Source organism: Centrocercus urophasianus, unplaced genomic scaffold (assembly GCF_019232065.1).
Source record: "Centrocercus urophasianus isolate 14NV4802_14NV808 unplaced genomic scaffold, USGS_Curo_1.0 seq_15, whole genome shotgun sequence".
Classification (NCBI taxonomy): Eukaryota; Metazoa; Chordata; class Aves; order Galliformes; family Phasianidae; genus Centrocercus; species Centrocercus urophasianus.
Genome location: NW_024884697.1, coordinates 47,221,868 through 47,240,812, shown reverse-complemented (window position 1 = coordinate 47,240,812; position 18,945 = coordinate 47,221,868). Strand labels below are relative to the sequence as shown.

General features: G+C 42.1%; 1 protein-coding gene across 7 annotated transcripts in view; it reads right to left on the bottom strand.

Moving 5' to 3' along the window:
* The window catches only part of TCF20 (transcription factor 20), a 115,693-nt gene that overhangs the window by 1,638 nt on the left and 95,110 nt on the right, over nucleotides 1-18,945 (bottom strand). For 5 of the 7 annotated variants that reach the window (XM_042815472.1, XM_042815473.1, XM_042815475.1 and 2 more), the window contains 3 exons: nucleotides 14,491-14,584; nucleotides 8,138-8,187; nucleotides 4,579-4,706 (listed from right to left, as the gene is read on the bottom strand). In XM_042815472.1, the coding sequence (XP_042671406.1) occupies nucleotides 4,623-4,706; nucleotides 8,138-8,187; nucleotides 14,491-14,584 (228 nt within the window). In that variant the 3' untranslated portion in view covers nucleotides 4,579-4,622. The remainder of the gene's footprint in view (nucleotides 1-4,578; nucleotides 4,707-8,137; nucleotides 8,188-14,490; nucleotides 14,585-18,945) is intronic. The other 2 variants (XM_042815477.1, XM_042815478.1) reach the window with 2 other exon arrangements.

Here is an 18,945-nt window from a genome sequence, read left to right as displayed (position 1 = left end):
CTCACCTCATGTTCAGTCCTCATCCTGACTCTGAAAACTGCAAAGTGGCCAAGCATGATCAAATACAATGACAGCTTTGGGACACCACACCATCCCTTAGGATTTGGACCCAAATATTTTCATACAGGTCACCACACTGCCACTCAGACAGCATTCAGTGAAAATGACTCAGATAATGAAATTGGTATTGATACTACATGATCAGCCACGGGAATCTAGTTCTTGACACAGCTGGATTTCATCAGCAAAAGGCAGAGCTACAGTTAAGCTAGCTGCAGGTAAAGTGATATTTATTCATTTAGTTAGTTAGTAGTTGTTCTAATGGCAAAGTTGTGGAGGCAAAAGTTCATGGACAAATGATGCTCATGTTGTCTTTCAAGACATGCAGGGGAATGTCCAAGCACTTGGCGTACACACTCTCCCTGTCATGAAATTCTGAGCTGAGAGAATGAACTCCAGGAGTTCAGTAAGGTGCTAGAGATGTAGTTCAAAAGAGGAACTTCAGATAAAATTAAAATTTAATTTCACTGAGCCACAGTTCTCATTCTTAATGTGCACTGTCGAAAAAGCAAAGCTTGAAATAATGAATTCCTTTCTTCCCTTCTCCCATAGCACAAGGAGGCCCAGCGGCAGCTGATTTATTTAGAAAGGTTAACACTTTGATGTAGCTTGTATAAAACCCTCCTTACCAGTCAGTGAGCTTTGGGTAAAAAAGAAAAAAGCTGACAATGTAAGTGACACATACAAAAAGCAGCTAATAGCATTAGAGGTGTGCTTGTGAGTAAAGTAACATCCATGTTTATGTATAGCTGGCAATTACCCACGAGCTCAAATGTGATGCAGAAATCAATGCCCTTCTGATTATCAGTATACCAATTAGATTACAACCCAGCAAGCCTACCTCTTGGCTGATAACACCCCCTCATACAGTGGAGAAGGTCAAGCAATTGCATGTGAAAACCAGACAGGCAAGCCATGGAGTTGGAACTCGGGAGGAAAGGAGGGAGGTTCAGGCAGCTGACCTTTGTGGAGTTCATTACTGTGCAACTGTGAGTCTGCACTGAAGGAGTGTCAAGGCCGCAGTGCTGTCTCTGGCTGCCATACAAGGGCTGCTTGCCCATGCCTGGAATCAATCCAGAGCATTAGGCACCGGCTCAGGGAGAAATCAGGCTCACCACACAGAGCCCTTCCCCATTCTTGGACAGGTTCCAGAGCACCAGACCCTCTCCAACAGTCACTCTCCAGATCTGGATGTGATCCAAATGTTCTAGAGGCAACTGGCTCAGGGAGAAAGAAGCAACAATCAGAGACAGAATACACTGACTTGCCTGGATGTTATCCAATACGCATGATTTTTCCTAACTTGCTGGGCCTAGGAGTGAACCAAGACAAAGTAGCCCAATAATCTAACAGCTGACTGCCCCTTTTATCTCTACAGCAAGGTCAGTGGAATGGCAGCTGCTCTTCTACCAGGAGTGCTCCTCTAAACTTTGTTAATTGCCGTCGTAATACAGCAAATCTTTTTTTAAGAACTGTATCTTTTGGATTTGTATGGTTTTTGCTTTGGGATACAAGGTCAGGCTGCATAAACGAACCTCTAAGACATTCTCAGCCCCCCAGGGAGGAGGTTAAACAGGACCTTTAGGTAAGAACTACTTGAGGCCAAAGTAGAATCGGGAAGAAATGATGCCTTAGAGAAATGTCTATACCATGCAGTGAACATAGTGCTGAGATTCCACAGCTTGCAAGGTCTTAAGCCAATACATGCCTATGATCTACAAAAAAAAAGAATGAAGGAAAATGATGCGGAAGACAAAGCTGCACAAAGGTCTCTGCAACACATTAATATTCATTAGCTCCTTAAAAACCTACCTTCAAAAATCATCACGGAGAAGGCAATTTCTGTCTTCTGCTACTACACAGAAGAACCAGAATTCTCTAGTTAACCCCTCGTCCTTCACAGAAAACAACATTAAAAGCTCTTTCCAGTTATTTAATTGGAGAAACAAGTAAGATTATGAAGTGACAAAGGTGATTTGGAAGCAGTAAAATGGTGGTGAGGGAAAGGGATTGTTAAAATCAGGCTAGACGGCAGACATGAAACAGCAACTACACCTGTAGTGCTGCAACAAAAAGACAGAAATGGCCAGCTAAGCAAGAAATGCACCTGGAGCACTGAAATGGAGTCAGAAGATTTTTTGGAACTAGAGTTTATGGGAAAATATGCCAAGAGGAACTAATTTGAAATCATTATTTCATCTAGACCTCCCTGCTGCCACCACACGGCAACGTACTTGATGGAAATAAGAAATCCCATCCTCATCATACCCGCCCTAATTCCCACCTCTGAACTACTCCCTTCTCACTGCAGACACACAGCAAATCAGATTAAGAAAAGGATTCAAACTGTTACACTGATATGGCAAAACACAATTTTCAGACATCAAATATCTGACCAAGTTCACACGTGGCCTCCTGAAGACTTGGGTGAGAGCAAGCACATCCAACCAACTCCCGGCCAATGGGCTGCACGTGGCCACCTCCTGCCCTGTGCTATAAAGGCTGCAGCTCTTCCCTGAAGAGTGGCCCCAGGCACAGCCCCCATTGCTCTGCAGCAACCAAACTGTCAGAATGTTATTCAGGCTGTGTCAACCAAAAGCAGGGCACAGGAAGAGCAGTGCTGTGCAGTGTTGGCTCAACAGCAAATACCAGTATGCATTTGGATATACTGGCTAAACACAGGGCTCCAAACAGTGAAGAATACACGGCTGAGCTTTTCATTTTGATACAGGAATTTGAAAACAGGTTTCAAGATTGCAAAAAAAAAAAAGAAGTTTGCACCATTATTTTGAGTTGATCTAAATACATTACCTGCAAATTTTCAAACAGAATGTATACAGTTGCAATCAGATATTCAACTCCAGAATCTGATTGTGTCTTTTCACCAGACCTTCATAATCCCTCTCTTACCAGAGAGAAATATCCTTTGCTTCACAATCACACTGTATTCACGTCATCACTTGTTGGCAGTACACACATTCTGAACAACTACTGTCAAGGATGAACTAGAGGAAGTGTAAAATTTCTTCAAAAAATCTCTGATGAGTACCTTGAGACCTCACTATGAATTGCAACCACTGCCATCGAACCAGGGCGATGCATTCATTTCACAAAGTCACATATCCCATTAGTCTTATGTTTTTGTTCCTCTTTTTCAAATTGTTTTAAGAAAAATATTAAAAATTGTTTTGTTACTTATGTTTTATGAGGGCTGCTCTGAAAGTAATGCCTCCTGTTTTATTATATTGGCCCACAATGTCAGAGGTGGATGTTAATGGTATGGCAGTAGAAGGTGAACCTTCCCACCAATACTCCCTTAGGTTTTGTTGCTGTGTGACAGAGGGCAGCAGAGGGGCAGTCTGACAAATTGGTGTCAGACATGGAAGCGTGTATGAAGCAAAGGTGAACCACTGAATTCCTCCATGAGGAAAAAGTTACACTGACATTCACTAATGTTTACTAATGTTTATGGGGCAGTGGGTGTTGCTCCTCTGCTGGAGCAGGTTTTGATGAGCATGGCATGTAGGCTCTTGTTCATCATTGGCAAAAATGCAGAGCTAATGGTGATGACTATGTTGAAAAATAGTGTTTTGTAGCTCTGAGAATTTGCTCTACCAAACAGCTGCTGTGCTCTCTGTATCTCTTGTATTTTCCATGTAAATAAACAGAAAATATTACTTTCAGAGCAATTTACATATATGTGGCCCAAGACAATTCCTATTCACTCAGTGCTGTCCAGGCAAGCCAAAACATTGGACACCCATGGGCTAGATAAAGAGGGAGGCTGAAGGGAAGAGCAGCTGGGGAGTTGGGGCACAAGAACAGAGCTGCTGCCTCCCAAAGCCCTTTTGGCTTATGCTGACCAAACACTTCTACAGCTACCTTGGATACAGAGGGCAGAGCTGTAAGGAACTGGAAGAAACATTAGGAAGTTGAATTTGTGGTCACCTGGGGATACAGCTCGGCCTCCTCTCACCCACAACTATTTGCAAAATGAAGAAAAATGCTATCCTGAAAATAGAACGCACTCCTGATAAGATCAATACACTTATCCCTATATTTACATTTCTGGAAAACAGGTAAACCAAGCTTGTAGTAATCTTGAACTCATTGGTATCATTGATCCTTTCTCACAAAGACACCGATGAACTTGGAAAAAAGCAAAAACAAAACCAAACCAGAAACTTATTAACTACCAGTCACTTAAGAAAAAAGATTGTTAAGAGCGTGATATTAAAGGAGATTTTTGCCACTGGCTTAGCTGGGAGAGCAATAGGGCAGCTGCAACAAGCTTTGTCTCTCATCACTACACAGAAGGAACTGCTGTGTACAAAAAACCCCGAAGTGACTAGCCTGAACAGATTGCAGAAGGAAAAAAAGAAAACCAAAGTTAGTAATTACAGATTTGCGGCACGTACATGAGATCACCGTGTTATCTCTCAGAAGTGGGGAAGAGCACTGCAGGTAAAGGAACCACAGGAGTAAGCAGGTGGAAACTGGAAGCTCTCCCCAACTCACCTGTGCTTGCTTTTATTTCCATTCCCAGGAGTACACTTCCCCCCTCACCCCCGCTCCGACTGCTCTGTGCTGAGGCTGCCTTTCACCATCTTGTTCTGCAAGGAGGGAAGAGAGCAAGGAAGGAGGGGCTGACAAACCAGCAAGCCAAAAGGAGGAGGAAAAAGAAAACAAGGGAGAAAAGGAAGACAGGGGTAGGGAAAGTGAACATACAGAAAGTGAGAGAGAGAAAGAGAAGTCAGTATTGAAACCAGACACAGATTTTCAGACAGAGTTTTCCCTAAAGCAGGTAAATTTGCAAAAGTAAAGAGTTTGGGACATGGAAGCCTGGTTAAGAAACATAGAATTTAACACAGAAAGGTAGAATGAACTTAGCAACACCACTTAAAACTGCCCACGGATAGCTTAAGACGATCTAAGACTGCAGTGCCACCAAAAGGTGAGGCATCTCATCCCCTGCGCTTCCCTTTCTCTGCTTTTGCATCCTCACCAGGTCTGTTGCAAACAGCACTGACTCTGATGCAGCACACAGTGAGCTGGCTCTGTGAGTGGAAGCAGAACCCTTCAGAAGATGATTAGCTTTCACACAGCATTTTCCCTGCGATAAAAGCTGCTATTTTGCAAAAGTAGCACATTCAGGACATGGATGGTTGAAGCATCAATGCTGACAGAAGGAAATGGGAAAGCCCACTGGGGAACACAGGGAAAGGCAGGACAGGTCCCTCTGGACACAGCTTGCTTATGCCTGAAGTGTTAAGCGCAGTTAATGAGGCAAGAAGCACCTTTGCTCTCTGGGAGCCACTTATTATGATGAGGTGTATTTACCGACGTGAGGCATGGACTGAAAAAAGGGTAAGAAGCACTGTACTGGGGACTCACTGAGTGTCAGTGGATTTATGAAGTTAGCTCTTCCACCCATTAACTAAAGAACAGAGGAGTGAGATATTAGACAGCTACTAATTAGCTACTAATGTTCAACTGCTGCTACCTAATAGCCTGGTTTTAAATGGCCTAATCTAAAGTGTCTTTTCCTTTCAGTTGCTCATGTTCATAGTTTGCAGAAGAACTGATGTAATTTGTTTTCCAGTCACTCTAAAGCAGTCGCTTTCAGCCCTTCTGGCCCCACCTTACAACTGGCTGGAACTCCCCCTCCCAATTACTACAATAAAAAGAGCAGGGCAATATTGTATGCTGCCAGAAATGCTCAGTGAGTCACAGAGCAAGGGCTGAGTCACACGCAGGCAAAATAAAAAATAAATAAAAAATCCCTGCTTGACTGCAAATGATTTGTGTATTTACTAAGCAAATGGCAACAAAGTGCAGTGTCAAAAGTTGCTGATGCTGAATTTCTGTATTGAAAGCAACACAGCAGGTGTGGAAGTGGAACAGTTCTGAGCAAAATCCACAACTTTTATTGCTTCATGAGGTACCTCAATCAACATATTTAGCAGTCTACCCCCTCCTGTTCCCCAAGATTACTTCAGAAACCAATGTGCCTTTTCACTATCATCTCCAGAAGTTGGATTCCCCCAAGTAGTTTTTTCCTTTCATGGTCTGGGCATCACCAATGCAAGCACTGGTGACCCAAGCCAGATAAGAAAAACTTCAGAACTATCTTTCCCTTCAGGCAGTAGGCACCGAAAATAAAACAGTTCTCAAAGACGTCATCTTCCTGTTCTCTACAGGCAGGTATCCAAAGCCGGGCAGCAGATGGCACTTCTGCTGTTGCATTCCACAGTAAAGGGAGCTCACCCTTTCAATTTTCGTTTGGGGAGACCTGCAGGCTCATTGCAGCATTAATACATCCATTTAAACGTGCTGTAAATTTTCAACATCACCTCCACAATTGCACAGAGTACGTTATTTTCTCTCATATGATGAAAAGTAGGCCAGTTCTGGATCACAGACTCACTGCTTCCAGAATCTTCCAGCACATTTTAAATACGTCTGTCTAAATACATCATATTGTGCTAAAAAATCTAGAAAGTACTATGAGACTAATTATTTTATGTTTACAAAAGACAGATTAAAGATAATCTGTGAAGACAAAAGACCACCAGATGTCAGTCTAATTCTAGGCAGAGAAGAGATCTGCAGACAAGAACTAAATGGAGACTAAATGAGAGTAACTGAATTGTTCCCTATTATCATTTATTTTCCAGCATGGGCCATCCATGCTCTCACACCATTTATATGCCATCCAACTGGCCACAAGAGTAGCCATTTTTCTGGAGACTCCTGAGCATTTAAAACCAGTGGACGGATACCCACAGTGTCCCAGAGTTGCAACGTCACTTATGGATAGGGGGAAGTTAGTGGACAAGAGAGAGGATGGATATTCCCAATCCTTATCACATTATTCATATGCACAAGAGAATATGAGCTGTGTCTCCTCTTTCCACACAGAGCAATAGAAGTCCAGCACCACTGGTCTGCATTCAGCAAAGTGTATCCACACTCTAGGCATAAGCATCATGCTGAATCCATTACCAAAAACAGGAAAAAATGAGTCTTTAGAAGAGTCAAGATCCAAAGAGCAGCCAAACATGTATCAAAGGACTCAGTCTAGTAGCTACCACTTAACTAGATGTCTTGGTTTCAGCTGGGACAGAATTCTTCCGAGCGTCTGGTACAATGCTGTGTTTTGGTTTGAGGACAAAAACAATGTTGGTAACACACGGATGCTTATAGTTACTTGCTAAGCCAAGGCTATTTGCAGTGAAGGGCCAAGGAGCTGGTAGGGAACTGAATTAGGACAGCTGACTGAAACTGGCCAAAGGGATATTTCATACCAGATGACATCAAGCAGAAGGAGTTCTGAAGGAGGAAGTTCAGCTCACTGGGGTAGCTGGGCATTGGTCAGGGGATGACGAGCAATTGTTTGCACATCACTTGCTATATATATATGATCATAACAATATTCCTTTTGCTTTTCTCTTAGGAAATAGTATATCTCAATTCTTGAATTCTTTGTTGGGGTTTTGTTTGTTTTGCTTTTTTGTTTTTATTCTCTCCCCATCGCACTGGAAAAGGGGAGAGTGAGCAAACGACTGTGTGATGCTGAGCTACCTGCTGGGTTAAACCACAACACTAGGACAAGGTATTTCACATAGACAACAATGGTTCACGATGTAGTCTAAATGCTTCAGCTTTCCCAAAGCTGTTGAAACCTTTCCATGAGCTATTACTTCTTCCTTCTTGCACCCTCAGTAAATCCAAGAAAAATAAACCACCACAGTTTCAACAAAGCACTTGAACAGATGCAGTGAGCAGCGTTTTAGTTCTATCACAGAAGGCAGGAAAAGAAGCTGGTTCTAATGTATCATCAAGAATCTAAAGAACGACTGAACAGACATGGCAAAATCTTCACTTATCTTCTTAAACTCCCTGTATTCTTCTAAAGTTGATGTGTGCCCCCAGAATATACTGCAAGCACGCACCACAGAAGAAAAAAGCACCTCTGATTACAAATGTTATCCAGGTATAAAACTATTAAAGCAGATTTAAATACCAGAAGAGGACAGCAAAAAAAACCAGGTCTAATACAGGTGAGGATTCTTACCTTGTGCTTGGGGCACCTCACTGAGAAATTCTCTTCGTTTAGTAAACAATCTAGAGGAGGAGAAGACAGCAACTTATTACATTTTTAATAAAAAACAATTTGAATAACACACCACATGTGTTAATTGTGCTTCTCAGGCAATGTATTTTTCATTCAAATATCCTTTTTTTTTTTTGTTAGGAATACTATCTTATCAGCAGATTTGTCCCTTCCACTCCCAAAGTTGTAGCAATTAAAATTACTACACACCCCCATGTCACCTGGGTAACCAAACCTAAGCACCCCCAGCCTCCCTAGTCCTCTGTATCCAAAAGAATCACAACAGCAAAACTGCAAATCCTGCAACCCAACCCCCTTCATCTACTCTGGCCTTCCTTGCACAAGGAAGTCAAACACATCCACCCCATCCCAAACAGACAATCCCTGCTTTGCAGGTCATAGGAAAATTGTTGTCTTTCATCCTACCCCAAAATGCCCTGCCAACAACAGAGGGAGAAGGGGTGACTGTCCCTTAGGTATGGTTGCATATGACAGTTTATTTACAATCCCAAATCCTGAAGATCAGTTTACACTTTGACACTATGTCTGGTAGCTGGGTCACTCATGCTGCTCTTGGATCTGCTTCCATGATTTGTGTATGCAAAGCTTCTATGATCTAAGAAACGGTTTAATTAATGATTTAAACCTATTAAAAAAAACTGGGGCACCTAAGTAATGCTTGTTTAGGATTCTACAAAGCAGCTCAGAGAGCTGTGCCAGTGCAGGTGTTGGTACCTCCCATCACCTCCCACACCATGGGCACTGGCTGACACCAGGAGCATTCAGCAAGTTGCCTACGACCTTCCATCTTTTCAACCTATCCAAACAGCCAGCAAGGAAAGCCGCACGATGGTAAATAAAATGTGCTAATTTAAAACGCTCTTAAGTATGTAGCATAACCAGAGCTACCTGCTGTTTCAATCTGCTGGAAGAGTTTAGCAGACAGCAGGAGACTGCAACTAAAGCTTGAGGGAAAGGCTTCCTAGACACCCAAGCCTTGGCAGAGCATCGCTCCGCTATGCAACGTTTATGTTCCAACACAAATGCCTCTGGCCTGAATCAAAGGGAAACAGCGTGCAGTGGGCAAAGTTAATGCAGAGATTTTAGCAAAGAAGAGTAAAACCTTTAATCCTGCCAGGGATAACGATTTCATACGCAGCATTAACAAGTAACAGAAAAGAAAGGAAATAAATTGTTGTTGTAAGGGCAGGAATTGTACATTTCGACTATATTCTGAATTACCACTGTATAATACAGTGATATCATTAAAATCACTAATCATTAAAAACACATAGAGCAGTGATCAAAAAATATACACAGCATGTTAGAAAAGGATTTTTTTTTTTCCTTGGAAATTTGATGTCAGTAATGAATGCAGTTCTCTATCTGAAAGGAAGATGGCACAAGTATTAGGAAGGAAAGTCAGACACCTTGCACTTCAGGCTTGATCAGAGAATGGAGCTCTGTTTCTTAAGAAGTTTGGCATTTTTTTCGTAAATACTGATAGCAATCCCAATTAATGAAAATTTTTTGTTTTTCCTAAGGGACAACTGTAGAAAACCAACTGCTCCCTATAAAAATCAACAGAACAGCAGTAAACCAGAAAAAATTGCTCAACATTACCAAGCTGGCCTGGGTTTCAACTGGCAGTTCCAAGGATTTTACATCACAGAGTACAATTCACCACCAAATCAGCAGACACGTAGCTACCATCAGCTTATCATGGCAGAAAGGGAAAAAGAGCAGAGACTCGTCCTTGTTTGTACAGATTTTTCTCCATAAAGCAGTCAGGAAAAAGCCTAAAGCATTTCTAATGGAAGCAATTTTTCTTCTGCAGGCTTCACGCTTTGTCTCACTCTCTGTGTTCTTCTTGTTCCTCATCTTTAATGATACTTGTGAAGACATGGAATTTCTCTTCTCTGAAAATCCTTTTTATTTTGCTGCTATTCGTTTTCACCTAATTTACAATCACAAAATGTCAGTATGAGCTACTCCCTGTGCTGGATGCTGAGGGTACAAGAGTGCTGCACCATCTGACTGTAGGTGGCAAGGAACAAGCCCAGGGAGCAGATAGCAAATTTCACAAAACAAAGATTCTGTTTCCATGGAGACATCTTCAGGACTAAGTTATCTTGAGACATCACAGGCTCTTTGTAAATTTGGACAGACAAAAGCTAAACACAGACAATGTTAACCACAGTCATTTCCACGTAAAAATTATTTAAGTGGCACTACTAATCTTGATTTCTATGCAAATGGCCAGCAGGAGTTCAGCTGTTTTTCTGCACAGTTCTCTCGCACAGAAACACACCCTACACTGCCAGAGATTATTTTGTATGAGAGAAGATTAAAAGGAAGACTGAATTGGGATACACAAAAGCATCTAAATGTACTAACTGGAAGCTTAGGAAGACATATGCCCTGCACAGCAGCCACTTAGTGTCAACAGCCCAAAATGTGGCTCCTCAGCAGGGTTGGCACAAAGTACGGCAAGTAGCTCAAGTGGCTCTCAGGTATTGCACCCTCCAGTCCTTCACTGTAAACGTGCTGCCCTTCACACGATAAGGCACAGGAGCTGACAGGGCACTCGCTTCTAATCCAAGCAACTCAGAGGCAGAGACACTTCAGTTCAGTGCAGCTGCCCAGGCATAAGACACAAACTGAGTCTCAGCTATGGCACACTCACACTTCCAGGGATGCCAGAGTCACTCTGTCAAGCACTTAGTGTTTATGACTTCACATACCCTAAAAAGCATTTCAGTAAGCGCTTTTTGAATATATTTTTTTTCTAAGATACAGAAGCAGTCATATGTATTCCGAAGGCCTGAGCATGTCGTAAATGTCTGCACAAACTTCTGAGGACTCAGCATCATCTCCTCCTTAAAGGTGGCTGCATCCTTCGTAGTGGGGCGGCTGACTTCAAAGCAAACTACCACAGGGCTCAGGGAACTTGAGAAATACCTACACCTGATTCACTGCAGCAGCACTGCATCACCAATAAAAAGGTTTATAGGCAGACAGCAGGCTGGCGAGAGAGAAGAGAATGCTGATTTGCTTCTCCAGGAAGCTCACATTTTCTGTTTGACTATAAATGAAAATGAAGTCCTATTCCTTACAACTTGTTTCTTTTATACTGACTGAAAGAGCATCTATAGATTAAGACAGCTTGATTATTCCCACAGGTATAAAGAATTGCAAGGAAGGTCTTACTGTCATGTCATCAGGCTGAAATTTTCAATTCCAAGAACGTACGTCAAGCTGGGCTCTTCTGTTTGTTTTGGTTCAACACCTCAGCTAAAGCAGTCCAACCATTTCCTTAAAACTCTTTCATGGAAAAATTATTCTGCCAGTGCTCAACAACCCAGGCAAACTTTCTCTGAAAGACTCTAACAATATTCTGGTGTGCTATGGGACCAGAACAGAATTTTAGCCAAGGCACTCTCTTGAAACTTACCACAAAACCAGCAAATGTCACTCTGTGCAAGGAGGTAAGGGGATTTTAATCTGCACATTCTCAGAGAGATTTCTTCTATTTTAGTAGCTAAATCCTTTGCAATTCCAACAACTGTGCTTCTCTTGGGCCTTAGATTTAGGCATCAGAGCCAAAAGCTGCAAAGTTGTCAGGGATCCCCTTGAAGGCCCAGGAAGTCTCAAGAAAGGACATGGTCATTTCTCCACCGCAAAATGGGAAGCGCTGGTGCAGAAGGCAGCAGAAGCAAAAAGGCTAATGGGATGGGAATGTGGAGCTGGAGACAGAATGCAAACTGGCAGGTTGCGGAGAGTAGGGCTAAAAGTCAAGAGCAGGGAATTAAGGAGGAATGGAATCAGAAGCATGTGATCCCACAGAGTAAGAAGTGAGACTTATGCAAAGACTGAGGGAAGTAAATGGGACTGGCTGGGTTGGGAGAGAATCAGCAGAAGGAAGAGAAGACTACATCAGGAGTGTATTTCTGCCAGAAGACTGAAGACTAAGAATTAGTGGGATGAGAGGAAACAGGAAAAGCAGAATGAAGAGAGGGAGAGGCCCGAGTCCTTGCTCTCAGTAAATCATACTGTTCCTGAACTGAACACAGAGATTCACAAGTTTCATCATTCCTCTACTATTGTTTAAGTATGCTCGTGAAACAGCCAAAGTACCCCATCTCCATGCAGCTCTCATCTACCCAGTGGCTTACAATTTATTCTTGCCATATTACTCTAAGTGGGTAAACCAGCTTGGAATGGTGCCCTCTGACAGATGGCCACATGACAAAGCTGTGTCTCATGACAGAAGTTAGAGCAGAAGAAAATGAGGCAAGCAGAGCCTTGGAACATGAACACAGAAAGCTACTCTAAAAAAGCCTCAAAGGTTACAGTGTCAAAATGAATGTTAGGCTATACCAAATGTAAGGTAGCCCACTTCAACGAATTATACGGTAAACATATTATATTACATTTAGCATGGATTTAATACTATGAATTTAAGAGTAGGACTATATACTGGTTTTCCATAGAATACTGCCTCTTCCATGCATGGAAACTACTCTTGAGAATCAGTCATGATTGTTCAGTGAATGTGTCATCTGGAGAATCCTACTGCATTTTCTGAAGTGGTGTTAATGAGGAAGATATATCTGAAGAAAAAGGACAATATCTTAATTTTGTTATTGCATTTGGAACACAGAAAACACTACATCAGGTACACAAAAATTCTTATTAAGCACCCTGAATTATTGGGCACATTCACTGTAATTTTACCTTGTATCTTCATGGCACAGAAAACAAGAGGTCATAAATCAGGAACAAATCACTAAATATGCAGACAAGTTTGCTAATGTTCACAAAACTCTTCAGAGATAAAGATTACAGAATTTCACAACTCTACTTTCTGAACTGAGATGGGAAAATTTCACTCAATAAAACACAGAATCACAAAGTGTGGATAATGTAATGTTCATTACTGGAATATCCCTTCATCCTGTGAGTTGAGGTGGAGCCCTATCTATCGAAAAATAAGTCTTTAGTTAGGTGCTTACTATCTCCTAAGATACATTCCTAAGAGACCAACATTAAATTTACAAGGACAGCCTTATTTCTGCCCTTTTTTGAGTGTGCAATTTCTGCAACCTGAGTAATGTTTCTTTAACACTGCATTCCATGTACAATCAAGGCTTCTCTATCTGTACTGCGGTATTAGTCGTATTCCACTGCAATACTCTTTGTATTAAGTACATTTCTATTGGAATAAAATGCAATGCTCCAATAGGGTGGGATTTCACAGCAAGAAGTGAAATGCAGTCATTCAGAAATGAGCAAACCTACTTCAAGCACTGTAGTATTTGAAAAATAGCACAAAACAGGTGGAGAAAGAAGTGGTCTGCTGTGGAAATGCGATAACAAATTGGGAGCTTGCATTTATATGCCAGTCAAGAGATGCAAACTTGAATCCTTACCTCCTTGCAATCGGACTAAGTTTTGTACAGTGTGAGAAGTGAGTTACGGAGTACTGGAAGAGCTGGGCATTATTTATTCTAAACTGTTTTGTTGGTGTTTTTTTTTTTTTTTTTAATAATCCAAGAATAAAATTTATCTCCAGGGAAAACTTACTCTTGTACACAAAATACCAATTCAACCCCAAGCTCATAGCTGAAGATAGATTAAAACTCACAGAACCTCTTATAAATTGTCGTGACATACCTTACATGCATTCCTCTTACCTTTCCTTGTGTCAGAGGAGACTGCACAATCCAAATCTTTTATTCTGTTTTAATTTCCAGACATCTCTTAACAACATTCTAGTGAAGCTTTTTTCCTGCAACCAACTGTTCTGTCTTCTATACAACCTCTGTAAACACCACATTCCATAGAGGCACGTGTACTCACAGAACTCCAAACTCCTCCTCTAATCACTGAATAAAAAGTGCAAATTCTGCAAACCATTAGCTTGCCCAATGATAACAACTGGACCTAGTCAACAGATCAGCTTCTAAGGAGGGAGAAGGAAGGCTGTTCTGCTATTGGTACTGAAGATACTACAGACACTCTGCACTTGAAATCACTATTATCTTTACAAGTGATATTCTGAAAGAGGGGACATGTCTTTCTGGTTGCTTGCATCCTTCTCTTTTTTTGCCATTCTCACATGGCAGCTGCATTTCAGTTGCTGCAGCTGTGTTCTGTAAAAACAATCCTGCATTTTCAGGTAGATACGGATCACTGCAAGTTCCATTCTGTCCCAGTGCACTACTGTATGATGTTTCTCTGATGTGATCCATCATCATTTCTGTTACTACATCAGTAGTTAGACATACAGTTAGCATGGCATTTCTTCTTACCTGCATCGATGGCACATGGGTAATGGTATCGGAAGGAGCAGCCTTTGTTGTAGCAGCCTAAGGTGGCTCCTGGTTCCTGGCAATGGGAACATTTCTGAAAGGGAAACCAAGAAATGGCAATGAAGACTGTAACAATAATTCCAAATATGTGCTTTTTGCTGGGAATCAACCACGTTGCAGCACACATTTCTTGAGTATCACAACGTTATGGCTTTATACATCACAGAAAGAAAGGCCTTTTGAATAAAGGCAACATAAGCTGTTTCAAACACAAAACTTTTCAGCTGTGCTTAACCAGGCAATGTGGATCAAATGCTCACACCAGTCATTCAGACAGAACTTGGAACACTTCTCTCAAATCCATCTCACTGACCCATGTTTCAGCACCTGACAATGACATCAGTGTTAAAATTGGAAAAGAGCTTTTTTGAATCTACAGCAGCTTAAAAATGAAAATTAGCATGACAAAGATGATTTAGAGGACACCATTAGTGCAAAAGTAATTTGCTGACATCGGTTTCATCACCACTAGCTGTTCAGGAAGATCAAGGCCAAGTTGAACATTTTTTCACAGGTGATGAAGAAAGGTTTACCTGGAGCAGGGGAAGATGCCATGAAGGAAAAATACCTCATTGTCACAGAAATGGCACTTCTCCTGAAGAAGTGCTCACAGTGCTAGAAAGATGCCACATATTTATTTTCAAAGCAGAAAGATTCATCTGACGAATACGTTCAAGTTCCATTACCTAAATCCTATCACCTCAACTGGTCAATGATGTATTTGATTGTATTACCAGACAGATGTGAACGCAACAGGATGAAACCCACTCGCCCATTTACTTCCCCTCGAGTGACTTTACAGATGTAGGCCTACAGCACACCTCATTCAGACAACTCCTCTTACTGAATGGATACAGTGAGTGATTTGCATTAACTAATCTCAGATCCTGATGAAAGCTGGCAAATTAACATTTTGCAAAGAGAAAACACTTCAGTCACATCTAGCAGAGGGCTGAGAGGCCACTCCTATTTGAAAAGTAAAATGCAAGAAGACCAGTGGCAGAAAAATATTAACTACAACTTCTCAGATGTACCTAAGAAACATAGAGACTCTGGGTTTGCTGATAAACATGACCAATACAACATGGCTTCATACACCTGAATGAACACTTCACCTTGAATTCAGGCTATGAGAAGTCGCTTTGGTCAATGATTGCACATGGATGAGATGACCTAAAATCTCTCTTCCTTTTGGAGAAACTGTTGTCAAATTACATGCACTCCATCAACTCTACCAGCATGCAACAGCCATACAGCACATGGAACAGATGTGCTTGAACCAGCAGCATACCTGGCACTGCACAAAAGCACCATTTTTCTGCCAAACGAGGAGCCTCATATGCCAGGATGGCTGCATCAGCAAGACAGCACTTCTTACATCCCTTACACACGTGTGGCAGTGCGGGCCTGCAGGACAGACATGGCCAATGATTACAGCCACAGAGAAATCCCTCACTCTGAACAAACAGGGTTTTGATTGCAGCACTTCACAAAAAACCTAGGAATAGCTGACAGTCGTTGCTCTTCCTGCTATTCTGTGTGATGCAGACAGCGATGACTAGGTTGCATTTAAACGACTGAATGAGGATGAAAGCAAAATTAGCTCCAGCCATAAACCAGGTGGCCCTCTTCAAATCAAAGCAGATGCAACCAGCAGCAAAGCTTGTGAGGCATCACTTCTCCTGACATGTACAACTCTAGTCTCAAATGCTGCCTTCTCTTTTCAGTTATGCCAAAGCTTTTCGAGCCTGATCTTCAACATTCCCTTTTTCAACATTCCGATTTAATACTGTTTCTATCTTCTAAGCAGTGAACGTGTGTCATGACAAACTACTATTTATAATGTAAGGAAAGTGCCCCTGGGGCCCGAAAGAGACACCCAGGAAGCTTATTTTTGCCTGTCAGAACATGAATGCTGGTTTCCAACCATTAAAAAAATAATAATAAAATCTAACACAATATTTAAATGCACACTGAAACACATGGACCTCTGGCCAAACAGCAATGTAATTCACTCTCTCACGGGAGTAAAACCGAGTTTCATGTATAAAAAATGGCTCTTCCTGGCTATGAAATCAACCCTATAAGATTATTGTGTACTGGCAGCAGTCCCGGATTCACCTATGCCAAGTATTCACAAAGTGCAGCTCGAGGAGCTCTGGATCAGAGTGCTTTACCTGCAAGCTTTATACTCCGTCTCAGATGTGGCAGACCAAGATTAATTATTCTAACAGGACAGAACCCAAATCAACTATTCTTTTTGAACAAGGATATGAATTTCTAGTGTTGTCCCTTAGAGGCATTCTGTCCTCCCCACTTTATCTCATCTTTGAAGTACCACTGCGCCGTTGCAACAGCAGAGGTCATTCTTCCCTGGAACACTGTGTCCTGCACAGAGCAATCAACAGGAGCCTATGAACTGCAACAGCAGAGATTAAACTGCAGCTATGTCAAAGATTTCTTAAAACTAAAAAGGCACATCGTAAGAGCACACTGTGTGATACAGCGGAAAACAAAAAGACCCCTAGCAACATTTTTGATACTTTTCAAACTGTTAATTTAGTCTTTGAACTAATTCTTCATTGCATCGAATGTGGTTCATCCTGCTATTCTGAAACTCGCAGTGGGAATATGACTGGCAGATTTTCAATGTGCCCGTAGTGCTCAGCTGAGGATGGGCACAGATATTTTCACATGGGTTGTAGTTGGGGCCGATTAGGCAGGAAAAGTGGGTGGTTAAGTTTGCTGAAGATGAGCACCAAGCCTTTTCTTCCCTTGTTTTCAGTCTGCCCGACCAACTAGATTATTGCCAAGGTTACCTGCAGCTACGCCCACAGCAGCAATTCCCCAGCGGACTACAACACCATTGACTGCTCAAGGCAGAGATCATCTGCTGCTGCTGCCTCCCCTGCTGCTGAACAAGTCTCCATTCTGCCAGATGCTTCTGCTTTTCACAAGCCACTGACAGTCTAATGGCCCCGTTTCTCTTACCTCCTGGGACCCCCGACCATCTGCTTCTTCCAGGGGAAGCAGGGGGAACCACAACACAGTAACTACTCTTTTCTTTTGAGTCCTTCCTTCTTAACACACCACACAGCGACTGAACAAAGCAGAAATCCTACAAAGTTATATGGTCTAAAATAACTTAGGAGTTCACCACTGAACTGTTGAAAGAAACGATAACAATGCCACGTAGTTTCCAAATGTCTCCAAGTTTTCCTAAAGCACACAGAATATAGCAAATGTAAAAAATTGTAGATGGTTTCAGTTCTCATTTGCAAGACACTGCAGTTGTGCCTTGAAAGATAAAAAGATGCGTAGCTCCTGTCAGCGCCTTTTGAGGCTCTGGTGAGAACGATATCCTTACACATTTACATTCCAGAAACAGACAGACAGATAATGGGTACACTGCAATTAGAACACTTTCTAAAGCCCAAACAAAACCAGGGAATTTCATACATGAAATAAATAAACTGGGCTCAATGATCTCTTACCATTCTGTTTCATCCATGAGCAAATCTAAACCCAAAGTCCACCGCCATCCTGCGGCCACTCACCAGCAGAGGGTAGCAGCCTGCTTGTCACCTCCTCAGGAATTAGAGCATTCCCTGCCAGGGTAGCAGCACTCGGCCTCTCATGGGAAGAGAAATTCCTTTTGCTCAGTAAGCAGCCTGCTTAACCTGCCCTGCCTGACAGAGCAGAAAGCTGGTGCTTGGAGCGTGCTTCCAATGGGAGGTGCCAACGGGCAGCAATCATTGCCAGGCAGCTAATCAACTCCTGGCTTAAATTAAAGAAAAAAAGAAGAAAAAGAAGACCACACAGTGAAGATTGATTCAGAGGTCCTATCTCCACCATTCATCTCTGGCCACAGCGCACATACATCTCACTTACAATAGGCTGGAGAGACTGAGAAGTGCCATTTAGAAGAGACACTCCATCCCTTGAACTACATTATCAGTAGTATTAAAGCCAGATACAACCTCTCTACTCCTCCATGCTATTAGCAGCCCATTTCTTCCTCGTTACAGCTCATCATTCTCTGTCTCCCAAAATGAAGTAACACCAACATGAAGCATGAGAAGTATTAGGACAACCACCACAGCTCAGAGGAGAGGTTCTGATTCACTCACAACACTATGACATCCTCCAGCTGCTTTCCTTTTGCTTCAAGGTTTTTGGGTTGGCTCGGGTTTGCCACGCACTCTATCATTTTTGACTGGAGACTTTATTAGAAGACCTTTCTTGCCCATTGGTTGCTATTTTGAGGTTCCCACCAGTGCCCCACACAGGCTTCATTCTAAATTCCTTTCCTCAAAGTACAGCACTGTGTTTTCCCCCACCCTCTGTTTTCTTCCCTTTTCCTTCACTTTGCTCCCCATCCCCTTTTTTCAACCC